Source organism: Mobula birostris, chromosome 18, assembly GCF_030028105.1.
Source record: "Mobula birostris isolate sMobBir1 chromosome 18, sMobBir1.hap1, whole genome shotgun sequence".
NCBI lineage: Eukaryota > Metazoa > Chordata > Chondrichthyes > Myliobatiformes > Myliobatidae > Mobula > Mobula birostris.
In genome coordinates this window covers 23389214-23409583 of record NC_092387.1, presented here as the reverse complement: position 1 = coordinate 23409583, position 20370 = coordinate 23389214, and the positions used below count along the sequence as shown (strand labels likewise).

Below are 20370 nucleotides of genomic sequence, written 5' to 3'. Positions count from 1 at the left end.
AGGTGGGAGGAAACTGGAGCAGCCAGAGGCCAACAGTCATGGGGAGAAAGTGCAAACTCTTTACAGACAGTGGCACAATTGATCCCAGGTAGCTAGCGCTGTATTAGCGGTACGTTACCGTGCAGCGCCAGAGAACAGACAAAGGTGACACCTCAGACAGGAATTGCACGTGCAGCAGTGGAGGAGTTGGCATCACTTTGCGAGGTTCTAGTTAACTCCAGATGATGAACCTAACCCATACCTAGGATTCCCTTCAAGGTTGGCAACTGCTAACAGTCCCCACTTTTGAAGCCTCTCAGGCTTCAGTATTCTATGTATTATAACTAAAAAAGATATGAGGCGATTGAGCCAGAATAAGGCCACACTGAACAGAGGAGCAACACTTCATGCTCTATCTGAAAACCTGAATGTGAATTTCTCTCTTCCATTAACCCTTCCCCTCTATTCCTCCACCCTCACATTTCTGTTTATCCCCATTCTGGTGGCCCTCTCCTCCCCCACCCTCATGATTTACCTATCACATCCCTCTGGTTTCCCACTACCTTCCTTTATTCAATGCTTCAGTGCCCCCTCCTATCGGATACCTCTTTCACCTATCACCTCCCAGTCTCTCACATCATCCACCTTCCCCCTCTCCTGGTGAGACCTATCTTCTGCTGGATCATGATCTTCACCCTCCCTCACTTTCTTATTCTGGTTTCTGCCCCCTTCCTTTCCCATCCTGATGGAGGGGGTCTCCACCCAAGACATGCACAGCTTACTTCCCTCCATAGATGCTGCTGAGTTCCTTCAACACTTTTGTGTGTGTTGCTCAAGATCGGCAGCATCAGAGTCTCTTGTATCTCTGATTGAAGCACCTGTTGTTTCATTGGATTTCTGTCATTGAACCAGAGGGAATTCCACGGTGCAGAATCCCATATCCTTCACGCACATTACTCTATTATTTTCCCTTTTACATCTAGCATGATGCAGTTACTAATCCACTGCATATTAATGGAACTGAAGGATGGCGTTTGGGACGGATCCAGATGAATATGTAAGACTCCTTGTAGGCCAGAATCCTGCTGCCACAATTTGCTGTCAGCTTGTCTCACTTTATATTTGGCAAGTTAATGACGTTTAATATTGAAGAGAGTCTGTATTTCACTAATTATGGGCACACATGGGTCTGACAAAATGATGGACAAGATGGATGTTCGAGTGATGTGAAGTTTGGGTCTGTCAATCTTTTGATTTAACCTCAATCTGACAAGACAGAGGACTGATACATTCCACATCAATCTCACAATCCTGCCTTTTATAATCATTCTGCTTCATTTGGTGTGTATTAAGAAACACAAAGTGAAATCGTTTTCCTTGAACTTAGAGTGTTAAGTGGAACGTTTCAAATCTAATAAACCAAGGAACATCATCACTTTTGATCAACAGTGTTTCTGTCTAATTACTCATTTAAATTTAATTGATTAGAGATGTCCAAAGGTTAAGATAACTTTGTACAGACTTGAAGATGAAGAATCCTTTCAGCTAATCCACCACCGACAAAGTCAAGAAGACCTGTTTTACAAAGTCTTTTTGTGAAGAAGATATTTCTACCTCTATTATTTGTGATGCACTGATCTCTGTGCATTTTGCCAGCAGACTGATTCTGATAACATGCGAGCAAGCTTGGGAAACTAGTGCGAACACAGACATTCCAAAGATACCGGGCAAGCTCATGTGGCAATCTCCCAGATGTGCTCCACCGCTGGATTTCACAGTTGCCAGCTATAGGGCAGGGGCTTGTACAAATCCCACCAGTCGCTAGATCCGTGAGTCCTTTCACTGTGACAGGAATTTAGAACTGTGCAGAAAAGTGTGTTAGTTATATTTTAACATAACTTTCTTTTGCATTTGTTGATTTCATTTTAAATAATTATAAAATACTCCTGGGACAGACGGCAGCAATGATAAAAAGATCATTTATCCCCAATCTGGGCAGTTTTTCTCTCTCCACTGAGGCTATCTGACCTGCTGAGTACAGAAAAAGCCCTCCCCACCATTGACCACATCTACGAGAAGCACTGATTGCATGGTCAGTGACCATGCAGACCATGCTCTCTTCCCACTGCTGCCATCGGGAAGACCCTACAGCAGCCTTAGGTCCCACACAACCAGGTTCGGGTAGTTATTACTCTTTCACCATCAGGATACTGAACCAGAGTGGATATCTTCACACACCTCAACACTGAACTGATTCCACAACATATGGACTCACTTTCCGGGACTCTGTAGCTCATGTTTTTAGTGTTGTTTATTTACATTTTTATTAGTATTATTTTATATGTTTTTTTGTATTGGTATGGTTTGTCTTTTGCACATTGTTGGTTAGTCTTTGAGTGAAGATTGTCATTGATTCTGCTGTATTTCTTTGTTCTACTGTGAATGCCTGCAACAAAATGATTCTCAGGGTATTATATGGTGATATACTACTTTAATAGTAAATTTGCTTTGAAATTTGAACTTTGAGAATTTGCAATATTCTCCTCTGTTTTGGAAATCCGGCAAATCACAATCTGCCTCTCACAGTTCCAGCGATGTTTGCTTTACTTGCTCCCATCTGCCCTCATTCATATTCTCTGTTTACACCTCCTCCAGACAGATCAGGTATGATGAGTAGGCATTCGCCTCTCTCCCTTTCACAGCACTAATACATCCATCATCTGGATTCCCTTGTTGTCTGCCCATCTCCGGAACTCACTGTTCTCTCCACCCCTCTGCCAATCAAAACACACTTAAACACAGTAGCCACTTTATTAGGTGTGGGAGTAGAACCCAGCATGGCCTTCGGCTGCTGTAGCCTATCCACTTTAAATTTCAACGTGTTGCGCATTCAGAGATGTTTTTCTGCACGCCATGTAGTTATTTGAGTTACAGTCACCTCCTTTCAGCTTGAACCAGTCTGGCCATTCTCTTCTGACCTCTCTCATTAACTGGCATTTTTCACCCACAGAACTGCCATTCACTAGGTGCTTTTATTTTCCCTTTTCACACCATTCTCTGCAAACTCTGGAGACTGTTGTGCATGTGAACCCCAGGAGATCAGCAGTACCTGAGACATTCAAACCAGCTCATCCGGCACTAACAATCAAAGTCACTTAGATCGTATTTCTACCCTGCTCTGATGTTTGATGTGAACAGCAACTGAAGCTCTGTGCCCTTCTATGTGTTGAGTTGCTGCCACATGATTAGCTGATGAGATATCTGTATTAACGAGCAGATATACCTAATAAAATGGCCACTGAATGTATTTTCTCACTCTTCCAGAACTGAATGTCACTGACCTGAAACCCTAACCATTTTTCTCTCCACTCTCCTACTGTGTATCCCCAGCATTTTCTTGACACCCTTGAAAGCCTTGACAGACCCACCCACATAAGATTCTGCCACTGCTCAGTTTCAGCAAGAAATCTTCACTTACTGGTTGTGAGTATCATCGTTACACAATTTTGTCTACAGTTCAGTAGGAACTGTGTGTCTGATGGTTTCATCTGCAAAATCTGAGCCAATGTAGCCATTCAGCCAACTTGCCTGTATCAGCTCTCTAATTATCTCCACTCCCTATTCATTCACCCAGCTCTGCCAAGCTTTCCATTTAATATATTGTTATTGAAATGCATTGAATATGTTTATGCAACCTCTTTAGGAAGTCCCTCCTACAACATTACAACTCTTCTATAAAGAAAACCTCAGATTCTTTCACCAATCACCTCAGTATGATTCTTTTAGTTACTGACCTGCTAGCAGTGACTAAAAGCAGTTTACGTACCTTACACACTGCAAGGTGATAATTTTAGTTCCCCTGCAGAACATGTGAAATAGAAGCAGGAATACACCATTCAGTCACTCTGCTGAACAGTAAGTTCACAGCTGGTCTTTTCACTCAGCACTGTGTTCCCATACTCATCCCTTTGATTTTTTTTTAATATCTAAAAGTCTATCAATCTGTATATCTTCTAATGAAGAAATTTCTTCCCACCCTGGTCCTTAATAGTAAGCCATTTAGTTTGAGACTGTGTCTCCAGGTTATGGATCCAAGTCAAGGATGACATCAATTACATATCTATCGAGCCTCCAAAGAATGTGAAACATATTCTAAATTCAATAGAGAAGTTCTATCCTTTTACAACAAGCCCATCATTCCAGGAATCCATCTGACTAACCTTCATTGCAGTCCATCTATTGCCAGTCTACTCTTCCTTGGTCTGGAGACCAGACCTACACACAACATTTGAGGTCCGGTCTCACCCACATCTCTATATGAACGGAGTGGGACACTTAGCAATGTAGCTTTTCCCTTCCTAAGTGCCTGCTGAACCTGCATGTTCACGTTTAACCTGATCCAACACACACAAAACAGTGGTAATTAGCCAAAACTAAACACTGACTTCAGCCAAACACCTTTCTTGAAGGATAATACTTAAAACACTAATCAATCTCTCACTATTACTTTTTACTCCCAGATTTGCAAGGTAGTTCCATTTCTTGTTGTGCTTATTGTGTATTTTATGCCACACAGGATCCAGAGTAACAATCTGCCACTACCTTGGGTCATTGTTAGAGTTTTCTGAGGCTTCTGAGTTTTTTGATGCTGTGTTTTTTTGTATTCTTTGCATTTTATTAATTGTAATTTTCTGTATTGTTGCATTTCGGGTTTTTATGTGTTTTTGTTAGGTCTTCTCTAGTTTACATTGAGGTTATAATTGTCCTCGATTACTTCCAAATAATTCCCCGAGACTTCACAGAGCGCCAATTAAATACCCTTGGACTTAAGTCTCTTATTAGAATAGTTAATTGTAAGCTTGTAATTAGCTTGGAGTTTTATTAAATGGGCACTTTCGTGCCCTGGAGTGTATTTAAAGTGGTTCAGTTGTCCTGATTCTGGCTGAGTTATCCAAGACCTTGTAAGTTGTACTATTTTGTTTTGTCTCTTTTGTAAATAAAACTCTTCGTTTTGTTTAATCCTCCCAAGTCTCTGTGTGATCCTGCACTTGGGTCCAAGAATACAGCGTGACACAGCCACTTCATTTTCCTTTACTCTTTTGTACTGACAAATGACTCCAAACTATCTTGAATCTGGAATCATGAATCTACGTGCTATTGCTGCAACAAATGTAGTTTATTCCATTACACTGACTGTAGGTGTGCATCTCTTTCACATCTTCATTAAAGGCAAACCATATGCTCAAAATTTCGAAACATATGGCGATGCTGAGAGTTCCTTACACAGCAGAGATAAATGCTTCCAATTTATGGAATAAGCTGCCAGCAAGAGTGGTTAAGGTACATATATTAATAATATTTAAAACAAACTTGGACAGGTACAAGGATTTGAAAGGTTTCGAGGGACAGAGGCCAAATATGGGCAAATGGGACTAGCTTATTAAAGGAATCCTGCCCAGCTTTGCCCCGATTGGATGGTAGGCCTTGTTTCTGTGCTGTACGATTCTACATGTTTTTTAAGAAAGTAATCAGTAATTGGGGAGGTTTTGTTGAAGATTTTAGGGGCCAATCTACTAATGGATCTACTGGAAGTGTGCTGTAACTGGGTTGATGTCTGAGGGGAGATTATGGCTTTGCCCTCTGCTCAGTAGAGTTCTAGCTGCTGCTGAGGTCTTTACAGGTCAGAGCCAGCTACTTGTCTCTCATGCTGGGATATCTGCCCAGGTGCAGGGAAGCCAATTCAAGCATGGCAGCCAATTGAAATCAAAGGGGGATGAGATACAAATGAAAGAAGAAGATTCAAAATAAAATTTATTATCAAAGAATATATAAATAATACAGCCTTGAGATTTGTTTGCTCACAGGTAGCCACAAAGCAAGAAACCTGAAAGAAACCAATTAAAGAAAAAAAAGTAAAAATAAAAATAAAAGCCCAACACCCAGGAAGCAAGAAAAAAAAGTACAAATCATGCAAACAAGTGAAGCAAATAACAGCGTTCCGAACCAAAATTGAGTCCTCAGATCCGAATAGGGTTGCCACTTTCTCACTCCCAGATAAGGGACAAAAGTAGCAGTCAAATACAGGACACGTGTTTACCCTGAAAAAGACTGCCATGACCATGAAGCCTTGCGCGGGCACCTGTGTGCGCATGCGTGACGTGTGCATGCGCGTACATACCGATTTCTTTCCCACAAATCGGTTTTGCCTTCATCTTCCCGACTATACATTACATACATTATTTCTACTTTATATAGGCTGTGTATTTATCATATCATTCCTGCTTTTACTATATGTTAGTGTTATTTTGGTTTTATGTGTTATTGGTATGATTTGGTAGGTTATCTTTTGGGTCTGGGAACGCTCAAAAATTTTTCCCATATAAATTAATGGCAATTGTTTCTGCGCTTTACGCCATTTCGGCTTACGAACGGTTTCATAGGAACACTCTAACTTAGTGGGGGAAATACGGGACAAGGGCGGTCCCGTATGGGACAAACCAATTTAGCCCGATATACGGGATGTCCCGGCTAATACAGGACAGCTGGCAACCCTAGATCCGAACCCCAGAGCAGCCTCACTTATCAGTCCATCATATTAGTGGGCATGGATCACAACAGCCGGGGCAGACTTCATAGCCTCAGCTCCATGGAGAGAGGAGTGAGCATTGCACAGAACAAGCGAAATCGGCTCTTGCCTCGGATCCCAACATCCCATCTCTGCACTCTATCTGGGCCAGTGTTTAAATTGACCAAATAATGGAACAGCATAAAACTTGAGGTACAGAGTTATAAAGAGGGGTTGAGAAGCCAGGACTTAGTTTATTGAAGTGTAGGAGAATGAGGGGGAACTTACAGAAGTGTCTAAAGTCATGAGGGCCACAGACAGGGTGAATGCACACTATCTTTTCCCAGAATTAAGAACCAGGCAACATTGGTTTAAAGTGAGAGGGGAGATTTAAAGGGAATGTAAGGAGTAATTTTTTGCACACAGAGAGTGATTAGTGTACTGAATGGGCTGCCAGAGGAAGTTGTTGATGCAGGTACATCAACAACATTTAAAAGGCACTTAGACAGCTGCATAGATCAAGTAAAGTCAAGTCAAGTCACTTTTAATGTAATTTCGACCATAACTGCTGGTACAGTACACAATAAAAATGAGACAACGTTTTTCAGGACCATGGTGCTACATGAACAATACAAAAACTACACTGAACTATGTAAAACAACACAAAACTACACTAGACTACAGACCTACCCAGGACTACATAAAGTGCACAAAACAGTGCAGGCATTACAATAAATAATGAACAAGACAATAGGCACAGTAGAGGGCAGTAGGTTGGTGTCAGTCCAGGCTCTGGGTATTGAGGAGTCTGATGGCTTGGGGGAAGAAACTGTTACATAGACTGGTCATGAGAGCCCAAATGCTTCAGTGCCTTTTGCCAGATGGCAGGAGGGAGAAGAGTTTGTATGAGGGGTGTGTGGGGTCCTTCATAATGCTGTTTGCTTTGTGGATGCAGCGTGTGGTGTAGATGTCTGTAATGGCAGGAAGAGAGACCCCGATGATCTTCTCAGCTGACCTCACTATCCACTGCAGGGTCTTGCGATCTGAGATGGTGCAATTTCTGAACCAGGCAGTGATGCAGCTGCTCAGGATGCTCTCAATACAACCTCTGTAGAATGTGGTGAGGATGGTGGGTGGGAAATGGACTTTTCTCAGTCTTCGCAGAAAGTAGAGAAGCTCCTGGGCTTTCTTTGCTATGGAGCTGGTGTTGAGGGACCAGCTGAGATTCTCCGCCAGGTGACAACCAAGAAATTTGGTGCCCTTAACGATCTCTACGGAGGAGCCGTCGATGTTCAGCAGAGAGTGGTCATTCCGTGTCCTCCTGAAGTCAACAACCATCTCTTTTGTTTTGTTCACATTCAGAGACAGGTTGTGGCTCTGTACCAGTCCGTTAGCCGCTGCACCTCCTTTCTGTATGCTGACTCATCATTCTTGCTGATGAGACCCACCACAGTCCTGTCATCAGCGAATCTGATGATGTGGTTCGAGCTGTGTGTTGCAGCACAGTCGTGGGTCAGCAGAGTGAACAGCAGTGGACTGAGCACACAGCCCCGGGGCGTGATGGTGTTGGAGATGCTGCTTCCAATCCGGACTGACTGAAGTCTCCCAGTCAGGAAGTCTAAGATCTAGTTGCAGAGGGAGGTGTACAGGCCCAGTAGGCTCAGCTTTCCAATCAGTTTCTGAGGAATGATTGTGTTGAATGCTGAACTGAAGTCTATGAACAGCATTCGAACATACATGTCTTTTTTGTCCAGGTGGGTTAGGGCCAGGTGGAGGGTGATGGCAATGGCGTCGTCTGTTGAACAGTTGGGATGGTACACGAACTGCAGGCCTCATGGCGAGTCTCTCGAAACACTTCATGATGATGAATGTGAATGCAACAGGATGGTAATCATTGAGGCAGGATACTGAAGACTTCTTTGGCACTGGGACGATGGTGGCAGCCTTGAAGCACGTAGGAACGACGGCACTGCTCAGGGAGATGTTGAAGAAGTCAATGAGAATCTCAGCTAGCTGGTCCTCTAAGCACTCTGCCAGGAATATTGTCTGGTCCAGCAGGCTTCCGTGGGTTGACCCTGCGCAGGGTTCTCCTCACATCAGCCACGGTAAGACACAGCACCTGGTCGTTTGGAGGAGGGGTGGTCTTCCTCGCTGCCACGTCATTTTCCACCTCAAAACGAGCGTAGAAGTTATTCAACGCATCTGGGAGGGAGGCATCACCAGTACAGGCAGGTGGTGGTATCTTGTAATTGGTGATGTCCTGAATGCCCTTCCACATGTGCCGCGTGTCGCCACTGTCCTGGAGGTGGCTGTGGATTCACTGGGCGTGTGCACGCTTTGCCTCTCTGATGGCTGGGGACAGTTTGGCCCTCACTGTTTTTAGGGCTGCCTTGTCACCTGCTCTGAAGGCGAAGTCACGGGTCCTCAGCAGTGCACACACCTCCGCAGTCATCCATGGCTTCTGGTTTGCGCGTATAGTGATGGTCTTTGCCACAGTGACGTCATTGATGCACTTGCTAATGTAGCTAATCACTGATGCCGTGTACTCCTCTAAGTTGGTAGAGTCGCCATCGGTTGCAGCCTCCCTGAACATGTGCCAGTCAGGGTGCTCAAAGCAGTCTTGAAGAGCAGAGATGGCTCCTGCGGGCCAGGTTTTCACCTGCTTCTGAACTGGTCTGGAGCGCCTGATGAGCGGTCTGTGTGCTGGGATTAGCATGATGGGAAAAGCTCAGAGCGATATGGGTCAAATGTGGGACATGGACTAGCTTAGCTGGGAATCTTGGTTGCCATGGACCACAGAGGTGAAGACCCTGTTTCAGCACTGTACAGTCTATGAAATCTTAGATTGCATTAGAGATTGTGTGTGTATGTGTTTACATGTTTATTTTAGCATTTTAATCATGGACGTATATCAACATTGCATACAGTTTTACATTTTTATCATTATAAACCTCCAAGGCCGTACGCAAGTTTGCTGATGCAACCACTATTATTGGGCGAATATTGGGTGGTGAAGAATCAGCATAAGGGAGCAAAATAGGACACATGGATGAGCGGTGCCTCAACAACATAGTCATAGTCATACTTTACTAATCCCGGGGCAAACAACAACCTCTCACTGAACGCCAGCAAAGCTGCAGAACCGATGGTTGACTTAGGAAGGGAAAATAGCCAAATGAACCAGAGGTGGAGATGCTGAACAGCTTTAAGCTCCTGGACACTAACACCTGTCCTTGTCCTTGTCCAGTACATAAATACAATCACGCAGAAAGCGCACCAGCGTGTTTACATTCTTAGAAAACTTAGAAGGTTCAATGAATACAGTCAAACTTCTGCATATGTAGTGCTGAAAATATCCCGGCTGCTGACCTCCTGGTCTGGGATGGCGATTCAAATGCACAAAAACATAAGAAGCTGTAGGTGGTAGCGGGCTCCATCCAATACATCTAAGGCACGTTCCTCCCCCACTCTTGTAGAATCTACGAGGTATTGCTTCAAGAAGGCAACACCTATCATCAAAGATCCCGACCATCCAAACGCTGCTGTCTTCACACAGGCAGGAGGTATTGAAGCCTGAAGTCCCAATCACCAGGTTCAACAGCAATTACTTCCCTTCAACTATTCAGATCTTGAACCAGCTTTCACATCCCTAATCACTACCTCAGTACACCAACATAATGACCACTTTACATACAATTGGACTTCTTTTTTCTTCTAATTGTGCCCTTTCTTGTATAATTTGTTGATCCCCTCCGCTCCATCCACCAAAAGCGAAACTTCCCCGTGGCCAAACATTTTAATTCCGATTCCGATTCCCATTTCCATTCCGATATGTGCCATGATGAGCCCACGCTCAGGGGAGAGGAGCACCGCCTTATTTTCCATCTGGATAACCTCCAACCTGATGGCATGAAAATCAAGTTCTCCTTCCAGTAAAAAAAAATTCCCTCACCCTCCCCTCTTCTTCTATTTCCTTCTCTGGCCTCTGACCTCCTCAGCTACCTATCACCTCCCCCTGCATACCCTTCTCCTTCCCGTTCTCCTATAGTCCACTCTCCTCTCCTTTCAGATTCCTTCCTCTCCAGTTCTTTACCTTTCCTACCCACCCGGTTTCACATATCACCTTCCAGTTGTTCACCTTCCCCTCCCCACCATTTTATTCTGGCGTCTTCCCCCTTCCTTTCCAGTCCTGAAGGAGGAACTCAGCTGAGACACTGTCTGCTTATTCATTTCCATAGATGCTACCTGACCTGCGCTGAGTTCCACCAGCATTTTGTGTGTGTGTTGCCCTGTATAATTAATGTTTTAATGTATGACTTCCTTGGGAATGTTGCATTAGTGATGCTCTATGCTGTGATGAAGCTGCAAGTAGGTTTTTCATTCCAACTGCTGAAACATGTACAGTAGTTGTGTACATGACAATAGGCTGAATATTGACTATTTTGGCATTCCATAAGTGTAGATGCTCTGAATTACTCTGATAATCTGGAAGCCAAGCCACTCTAGAATGAAAAATATGGGCCAGCAATCTCAGGCACCGGACCTGGCAGCACACTTGTAAGGTGTTTTCCCCTCCAATGAACAGCAGACTTCAAATTGCTGAGACGTAGGACTGACCTGTAATAGTAGCCGAAGTCAATGACTCCTCGTTCAGCAGCTCATTCCTCACCATGCAACTATACGTGCTGTTTGGCTCCAGTATCACCCGGATCACACTGTGCACTTCAAACAGGCCCTCCTCATTGGCCACCTGCGACGTCGTGATGTTCTCAGTGATGTTGCTCCCTTTCCCGTCGAGCCACTGGACCGTTGCCGGCGGGTAGCCCCCTGAGGAATGGCAAGCGATGGCCACCTCATCACCAGGCTTCAGGTCTTTGCGGGGCTCCAGTTGAAGGTTGGGCTTGGAGTAAGAAGCTGAAATAATGAAAGAGATAGGAGTATCAGCAGCGTGAAAACTGTGCGTCTGTAATTTGCTTTCTGAGAATCATAAACAGGCCCTTCAGACAGTGTCTACACCAACCATCAACCACCCAATTACAATAATCCTACATCAGGAACACAGAGTACAGCACAGGAACAGACCCCCTAGCCCACAATATTGGACAAACTAATTAAGCTATTGACACCTACTCCTTTTTGTCTATACATGGTCCATATGCTTCCATTCTCCACACATATCTCTTAAACACCTCTATCATATCTTTCTCCATCACCAACACTGGTGGTGCATTCCAGGCACCTACCACTCTCCTTTGAAGAACTGATCTGAGCATCCCCTTTGGATTTACCCTCTCACACCTTACAAGTATCCCCTCTAGTATTAGATATTTTGTCCCTGGGACATGTGCAGGACATTTCTCACTGGCAGACTTCATATGAACTGAAGCATCCTCAATATTATCAAGCCCTCACCAAATGGCGGATTGGAGCAGAGTTTAACAAATTTCTCAAAACAAAGTGTGCCCACAACAGTGGATCCAACTTGAGCTTTATGCACCATATTCCCTCTTGGCTTGCTGTGCTTTCACTCATGGTGAAAACACGTACCACATCACAAACACAAGGCGTTCTGCAAATCACGGAAATCCTGAGCTACACCAAACATGCTGGAGGAAGTCAGCAAGTCAGGTGGCATCGATGGAGGGGAATAAGCAGTTGATGTTTTGGGCTGGAACCCTTCATCAGGTCTAGAATGGAAGGGGGCAGAAGCCAGAATAAAAAGGTGAGGGGAGTGGGAGGTTAGCACAATGCCATTACAGCGCAAGCATTTCAGAACTCAGAGTTCAATACCAGCACTGTCTGCAAGGAGATGGTGGGTTCTCCACATGAACCGCTGGTTTCCTACCACAGTTCAAAGTCATACGGTTAGTAGGTCAACTGGTCACTGTAAATTGTCCTGTGATTAGGCTAGTGTTAAGCAGGTGGACTGCTGAGCAGGGCGGCTTGTTGGGCTGGAAGGGCTTGTTCCCTGCTGTATTTCTAAATAAATAAAATACAAACTGGCAAGGAACTGGTGAGGCCAGGTGAGGGGGAAGGGGGATGTGTGGGAGAGGGTAGAGGGGAATTGGTGAGGCCAGGTGAGGGGGAAGGGGGATGTGTGGGGGAGGGGAAGGAGAAATTAGTGAGACCAGGTGAGGGGGAAGGGGGATGTGTGGGAGAGGGTAGAGGGGAATTGGTGAGGCCAGGTGAGGGGGAAGGGGGACATGTAGGAGAGGGTAGAGAGGAATCGGTGAGACCAGTTGAGGGAGAAGGGGGATGTGTGGGGGAGGGTAGAGAGGAATCAGTGAGACCAGTGAGGAGGAAGGGGGATGTGTGGGAGAGGGGAAGGGGAAATTGGTGAGACCAGGTGAGGGGCAGGGGCTGTGCGGGGGAGGGGAAGAGGGGAATAGGTGAGACCAGATGAGGAGGAAAGGGGGAGTCAGGGAGTCACATTGGGGGAAGGGGATGTGTGAGGGAGGGATGCTGAAGTAAGAAGCTGGGACAGGATTGGTGAAAGAGGTAAAGGAGTGAAGAAGAAGGAATCTAATAGGAGCAGACAATGGTCCATGGAGAAGGGAACCAGAGGAAGGTGATGACATGTTAGGAGAAGAGAAGGGGGACGAGGCTAACCAGAATGGGGAATGGAGAAAGAGGAGGGAGGGAGGAGAAATTACCACAAGTTGGAGAAATTGATACTTATGCCACCCAGGTTGGAGACTACCCATGCGGAACATTAGGGTTGCTCCTCGAACCTGAATTTGGCCTCATTATGTCAACAGAGGAAGCTATGGACAGACATGTCAAAACAGGAATGAGAAGTCAAATTGACATGGAAGGGAGAATTTTACTCACAGTGGGTGCTGAACCCTAATAGCTAAAGTTTGTATTATTGTTTTGCACTTATCACTGTACTTATTGATAACATGTACTTGTTTAATCTGGGAACTTCACAGCTAGGAGCTTTATTGCATCCTCGTGCATATGAAGATAAACTAATCTGATCTGATAAAGGACTGGTCCCGGCAAGAGCACGTGCTGAGCAGGAAAGCACTGACACCTGGTGTAGCCAAAGCAGGGAATCTGTGAGGAAGGACTACAGTCTAGGATCCTGCCATGACTGGGCACTGGGGTGGGGAGGTTGTTGGGTCCTGTGTGACAGCCTCTCAAACGCTTAGTGGATGCAATGAAATGGAAGCACACGTGTATATAGAATGTATTGATTTGATGATAAAATTAATCTGTGCACTGATACGCACTGATTGTCTTGCATTTCCTGTGTACACACTCAGTGGCCTCTTAATTTTGTACCTCCAGTACACTTGTGATCTTCTGCTGCTGTAGCCCACCCACTTCAAGCTTCGACGTGTTGTGCATTCAGGGATGGTCTTCTGCACACCACTGTTGTAACACGTGGTTATTTGAGTTACTGTCGCCTTCCTGTCAGTTTGAAACAGTCTGGCAATTCTCATTTAACCTCACTCATTGACAAGGCACTTTCGTCCACAGAACAGCCACTCACTGGATTGTCTTTTTTTAGTTTTTCACACCGTTCTCTGTAAACTCTAGAGACTGCTGTGCGTGAAAATCCCAGGAGATCAGCAGATTCTGAGATACTCAAACTGGCATCAACCATCATTCCACGGTCAAGGTAATTTAGATCACATTTCTTCCCCTTTCTGATATTTGGTCTGAACAACAAGTGAACTTCGTGACCATGACTGCGTGCTTTTATGCATTGGGATGTACCCACATGATTGGCTGATTCGATATCAGCACTCATGAGCAGGTGTAGAGGTGTGCCTAATAAAGTGGCCACTGAGGGTACTTCAATGATAAAAATATACTCTTGAATTAAAAAGCATGGGCTAGTGATGAAAGCAAGAATAAGAATGGTTGGTTGGGAACTGATCGAGGTCAGTAAATTGTTCTAATGAACAACAGGGTACCTGCGAGTTGGAGCATGATGGGAGCGCTGTTGTGGTCTTTAATTCGAACAAAGCAGGTGAAGCTGCCTTCATCCTCAATCCTCACGTGCCTCAGGAGTAAGGAGGCATTCCCTTTGTCCAGCTCCTCCAGGAAGAGGGCTGTCCTGTTCACAAAGCTGTCTTCCTGGTCGCTCTGCGTGTTCTGTTGGTGGGAGAAGGTGTGCACCATGGTTCGAGTCTCGGTCAGCTGCCATATGACACTGAGGTCACTGAGGGAAAAGTTGCCCTCCGCTGTGAAAGAGCAGTTCAGGGTGACATCCTTCCCATATCTGGCAATCACAGGAAATTCGGGAACTTGGATCTCCAAAGCTCCTGGAAGAAATCAAAGTGAATAAGTATGTGAAGTCAGCTGACTGTATCTTCAAGTGTGAGACATAGTGATAAGAATACTGCGCAGGAACATGCCCTTCAGCCCACGATGTTATGCTGAACTCATTAAACTAGTTATTAAATACCCAACTAAACTATAACAGGTTTCCGCCTGCACAATGTCCATATGCCTCCTGCATATTCATCTGCCTATCTAAGAGCCTCGTAAACACTTGTGTCACATTTGCCTCCACTACCACCCTGGCAGCATATTCAGGACACTCACCACCCTCTGTGTAAAGGACTGTGGTCCGCACATCTCCTTTGAATTTTCCCCCTCTCACCTTAAATGTATGCCCTCGAGCTTTAGATATTTTGACCATGGGATAAAGAGACTTGCTATCTACTCTATATATGCCTCTCTTAATCTTTTAAACTTCTGTCAGGTCTCACCTCAGCCCATGTTTGTGCAACCCTTCCTCTGGCAAATGCACTCTAATGCTGGCAGCATCCTGTTAAACCTCTTCTGTCCCCTCGGCACAGCTTCCACACAATGGGGCAATCAGAATTGAATGCAGAACTCCAGAGGCAGCCTGACAGTTTCCCAGTGAGGGCAACTTGACTCACCTCAACACTAAACTGCTTCCACACATATGGACATATTCTCAAGGAATTTACAACCATGTTCTCAATATTATTCATTTCCTTACAGTACTGTACAAAAGTCTTCAGCACATATATATTGCTAGGGTACCTAAGACTTTTGCACAGTACTGCATTTGTCAACATGAAGCGGAGAGAGAGTTTGTAAATCTGGCAGGAGCAAGGATGTTGGGAAAGGTAATGGTGGAGCACCACAGCAGGGGTGTGAGACAGGGGGCAGAGAAGGAGTGCCAGGGACGGTAGGGAGGGTTGGAGTATCACAGGAACCAGCCTCCCTTCTATGGACTCTGTTTAAACCTTTCAGTGCCTCAGTTAAGCAGCCAACATAATGAGAGGCCACACCCACCCCAGTCATTCCCTCTTCTTGCCTCGCCCATTGGGCAGAAGGTACAAAAGCCTGAAAGCACATACCACCAGGCTCACAGACAACTTCTACCTTCCTGTTATCAGACACATGAATGGATCTCTCGTAAAATAAAATGGACTCTCGGCCTCACAATCTACCTCGATATGATCTTGCACCTTATTGTTTACCTGCACTTCCGTTGCAGCTTCTAAACTTTATTCTGCATTGTTAATATTTCACCTTATGCACGGTGCGATGATGTGATCAGTATAAACAGTGTGAAAGACAAGCTTTTCACTGTATCTGGGTGCATGTAACAACAAAATACTAATACCAATAATTTATGCATACTCAGCACAATCTTGATGAGCCTTTCCAACACTCTGTTTTTCTTTATATCAGGTTTGTGGCAAGGAAATAATCCTCAAAGTTCCTTCTTAATTTTTATCTGCCCTCTCCTAAACTCCATCACAGCCAATTAAAATCTATCCTGAAGACCTCTTTAATATCTGATAATATAGGCTATCCCCCACTAACAATTCTGATTTTACTCATGTCCTTAGGTTGATTGTCTCTGTAAGTCAGAAAGTAAACAATAATCACTCTAGCTCTACAATATTATCACGAATGACATAAAAGGGACATCATCAGAATCAGGTTTGATATCACCAGCATATGTTGTGAGATTTGTTAACAGCGGCAGCAGTGCAATGCAAGACATGATAATATAGAACAGTTAAGTAAATAAATTACAATAAGTATATACTGTATATGTATATTAAATAGTTACATTTAAAATAGTGCAAAAACAGAAACAATAAATACTGATAAGAAATAGGAACTACGAAAAGTGTACTAAAGTGGGGGAGGGACAAGCAAGAGAGAGTGAGAGAGAGAGAGAGGGAGAGAGCACAAGAGGGTGAGTGAGACAGGGAGTAAGAGATAAGACAGAGGGAGACCGAGGAAGAAGAGAATAGGAGAGCAAGGAAGGGAGAAAGATGGAGGGAGAGGGGGCGAGGGAGGGAGAGGGAGAGAGAGCAAGAGGGAAAAAGAGAGAGGGAAAGAGGAAGGGAGAGGGAGAGGGAGTGAGAGCGGGAGGGAGAGGGACAGAGGGAGGGAGAGGTAGGGAAAAGGAGGGAGGGAGGGAGTGGGAAGGGGAGAGGGAGGGAGACAGGGAGAGGGAAGGAGAGGGAGGGAGTGAGAAGGAGCAGGAAAGGGGGAGGGAGAGAGGGAGACAGAGAGGGAGGGAGAGACAGAGGGAGCGAGGAATCTATTTCAGCCATAGCAGAAACAAACATACATATTAACTTTGGAATTCCAAATTTCATGATGTTATGGAAGATCACTTATACGCAGCATGCCAAGAAATTGGGTGCTTGTAACCCACAGAAGAACACAGACCAGTATTAAAGTCTCAGCTCATAAGTGTACCAATTGCATTGTTGTTTCTTTAAGGAAAGCAAATACTTTAAGTACCAAACATTAATGCTGATCACACAGATAGCCAGCTCAGGAATAGTCGCTGGTTAGGTTCCTGCTAACAAAGGTTATTTGCCTTCATACTGGACCTCCTGCTCTTTTGGACCATGTTCTGCTTTTCTCTTCTGAAGAGAGACATTCATTAGTTTAATAATTAATGTAAATGAAAGCATTTAACCACCACCCCCCCAACATCATTTTGTCTTCCAATCTTATGCCAGCTTCCTGACAAGAGTTTGTAATGGAAAATCCTTCACGAAACCCCAATATCACCTGCCACAGTGATGAGAAGCGACCTGCTTGCTGAAACTCTGTCAATATATAAATCACAACAGGGAAGCAGACACATTTTCCGCAGGGAAATGAGCTATATAGAGAGGGTAGACAACATTGGGCTGTTTTCTCCGAAGTGTCAGAGGCTAAAGGAAGAATTGTTTATAAAATTGCAGGAGGCATAGATTGGGTGGACTCTCAGAATCTTTTTCCCAAGATACGGGAGAATATTCATTAAAAGCAAGGGAGCAAAAGCTTAAAACAAATGTGCAGGGTAAAGTTTTATTTACACTGAGAGTAGTAGGTGCCTCGTTCCTTACAGTTATTATAGCCGGGGTGGTAATGGGGATAAACTCTCACTACCCATTAAATGCTCCCAGTGGCATGTGTCCCAAAGAGCCTCTGACAACCAAGTCCAGCCCCGGACTTCACACGTGTGGCTCAGCTGCTAAGCCCAGCAGAAACGTTTCTACTGACAGAAGTGTAGTGTATTTGTATTGAATATTTACGTAATATTTCTATTGTAAATATATGGTTAATTAAGCATTCTTTGTTTACATAATTTATTACAATTTATATTTTAGAAGTATGTGAATGGCACGTGTCATTACGCCACTATGTCATTAGTGTGCACCTGCTAAACGTAAAGGCAAAGAGTACATGTTTGTCCCAGTCTCCCCATGTTTATCTTTCGATTAGTTTCATGTTTTGGGGTGAATTGTCAGAGAAGAAAGATGTCAGAACCACTTCCCGCAGGCCAAGAGTCAACTCCTACAACCACCATGAAGAACACCCCATAACCAGGGATAACTTTACAGCCAGAAGTCTCACCTACCAAGCAGAGTGACCCCCTCAATGCCCCCCCACCCCAGTCAGGAAAGACATTATCCTGCAAGAGTAAGAAATACTCCACAGCGACTAAACCTTAAGGCCTGATTGGGACAATTTAAAATTTATTATGCTGTGGATATAGTAGTTATATTATATAGTGTTTTGTGTGTGTGTGTGTGTGTGTGTGTGTGTGTGTGTGTGTGTATGTACACGTAAGAGCGCGAAGGAACATCTGGAGAAACTTCTGAAATGCCCACTTTGCTGCTGCTGCTACTGTGTGGTCTGGAATCTCCAGAGGAGTAGGCCTCTGAGTCCTCGGCTTTGCTTGTTTTGGCGGCCGGGACGAGGTCGAAGGCGCTCGGCAGAGGATGGGGCTGGGGAGACTGTATCGGAGGGGCTGGTCGGAGGCTCGAAGTTTTCGGATGCACTCAGTTGGCTGTGGTCGGGTGCTTCCAATGCATCAGCAGTTGTCAGTTGTCGGAGCCTGGAGGTTTATGGCAGGGGAGCTTCTCCCTTTTTGCCGCCTGCTATCAGGGACTATAGGAGTCCATCGGGACTTGAGACTTCTTTTTTTACCATGCCCATGGTCTGTTCTTTATCAAATTATGGGATTGTTTTGCACTACTGTAACTATATGTTATAATTATATGGTTCTGTCAGTGTTAGTCTTTGATTTGTCATGTTTTTGTGTGATATCACTCTGGAGGAACATTATATCATTTCGTAATGCATGCATGCATTTCTAAATGACAATAAATGAGGACTAAGTGCCCTCATAATCTAATCTAATCTAATACACACACAGTATCGAACAGTATATATAAGATGACTACAGAGTGACACATTACATATTTGAGTTGAGATGCATTCTGTATTGAGTTGGAGTTTATAGCAAAGCAGGGAGGAGTATAGTGTGTTTACTATTTCAGTGATATTTGAGTAATATTGTAAACATATTATTTCAATAAGCATGCTTTGTTTAGATAATTCATTGTGGTTTATATGTAAAAGTATGTGAACAGCGTACGTCATTATGACACCATGTCATATGTGAGACCCTCACGAAAAGAAAACTAAGAACGGGAGTATCCCTGGCTCCTGTGCTTCTCCTTTGATTGGTTTATGGAGTGACATGACAAGGAAAAAGGGCAAAGGCAGGTTACGGGCGCCTTAAAACCAGCCGCTTCAGGCAGATGGGGCTCGTCAGCCACAGTTGGCAGCACAGCTAGGAGAAGGAAAACTCATCTCAAACTCAACTCCTCTCAAACCTCCGCTGCCTTGTTGAGTTCAACACTAACTGGCAACTCCTGCGACGCTGTCGGTACCAAAATGTATCGTTCCCTGCCATTCCTCAGCTGCATGGAGAGGGGGAGCCTGCTGCTTGGGCAATGTTGTGTGTGAGTGAAGTCACTGGTGAAAAGTACTGATAGATATGAAGCAGTCCCTTTATTCGAGAAAATATCACAATACGCTGACAGCCTTCGGAAGTGGGGGAGAGGGGGATGGGGAGGAAGGGAGAAGGAGAGAGAGGGAGAGGGAAAGGGGGAGAGAGAGGGAAAGAGACAGACAGACAGACAGAGACTGACTGATGTTCGGAGCAAGAGGTCTGCTTGACCCAACACCGCATTAAACTTATTTGCTAAAAATCAAAGTAAAATTTGGGCCAATTCAAACAAATCCATATTTACAATGCTTCCTTTGAACTACATGTAACAGTTTCAAATGCCTGGATCGCCCCACCTTCCTGGTCACACCTATATTGTAGACACCTAAAGACACACAAGTAACAAATTTAAATAAGTATGCATGTTCTCTTCTTAACTTGGTTCACGGTTCTTAGGAATCCCTTGTTCAGGGCTGCATTTTAGACTTAATCCACAATTCATATTCAAATCTAAAGGCTAGTGGCTGACATCTGTTAAGGTTATGTGCTACATGTCCCAACCCCAAAGATCATTCTA

At 44.5% G+C, this 20370-nt stretch overlaps 1 protein-coding gene across 4 annotated transcripts in view; it reads right to left on the bottom strand.

Annotated features, from left to right (window-relative positions):
- cd276 (CD276 molecule) overlaps positions 1-20370 on the bottom strand; it is a 459683-nt gene that overhangs the window by 286904 nt on the left and 152409 nt on the right. For all 4 annotated transcript variants that reach the window (XM_072282363.1, XM_072282360.1, XM_072282362.1 and 1 more), the window contains 2 exons: positions 14470-14820; positions 11162-11458 (listed from right to left, as the gene is read on the bottom strand). In XM_072282363.1, the coding sequence (XP_072138464.1) occupies positions 11162-11458; positions 14470-14820 (648 nt within the window). The remainder of the gene's footprint in view (positions 1-11161; positions 11459-14469; positions 14821-20370) is intronic.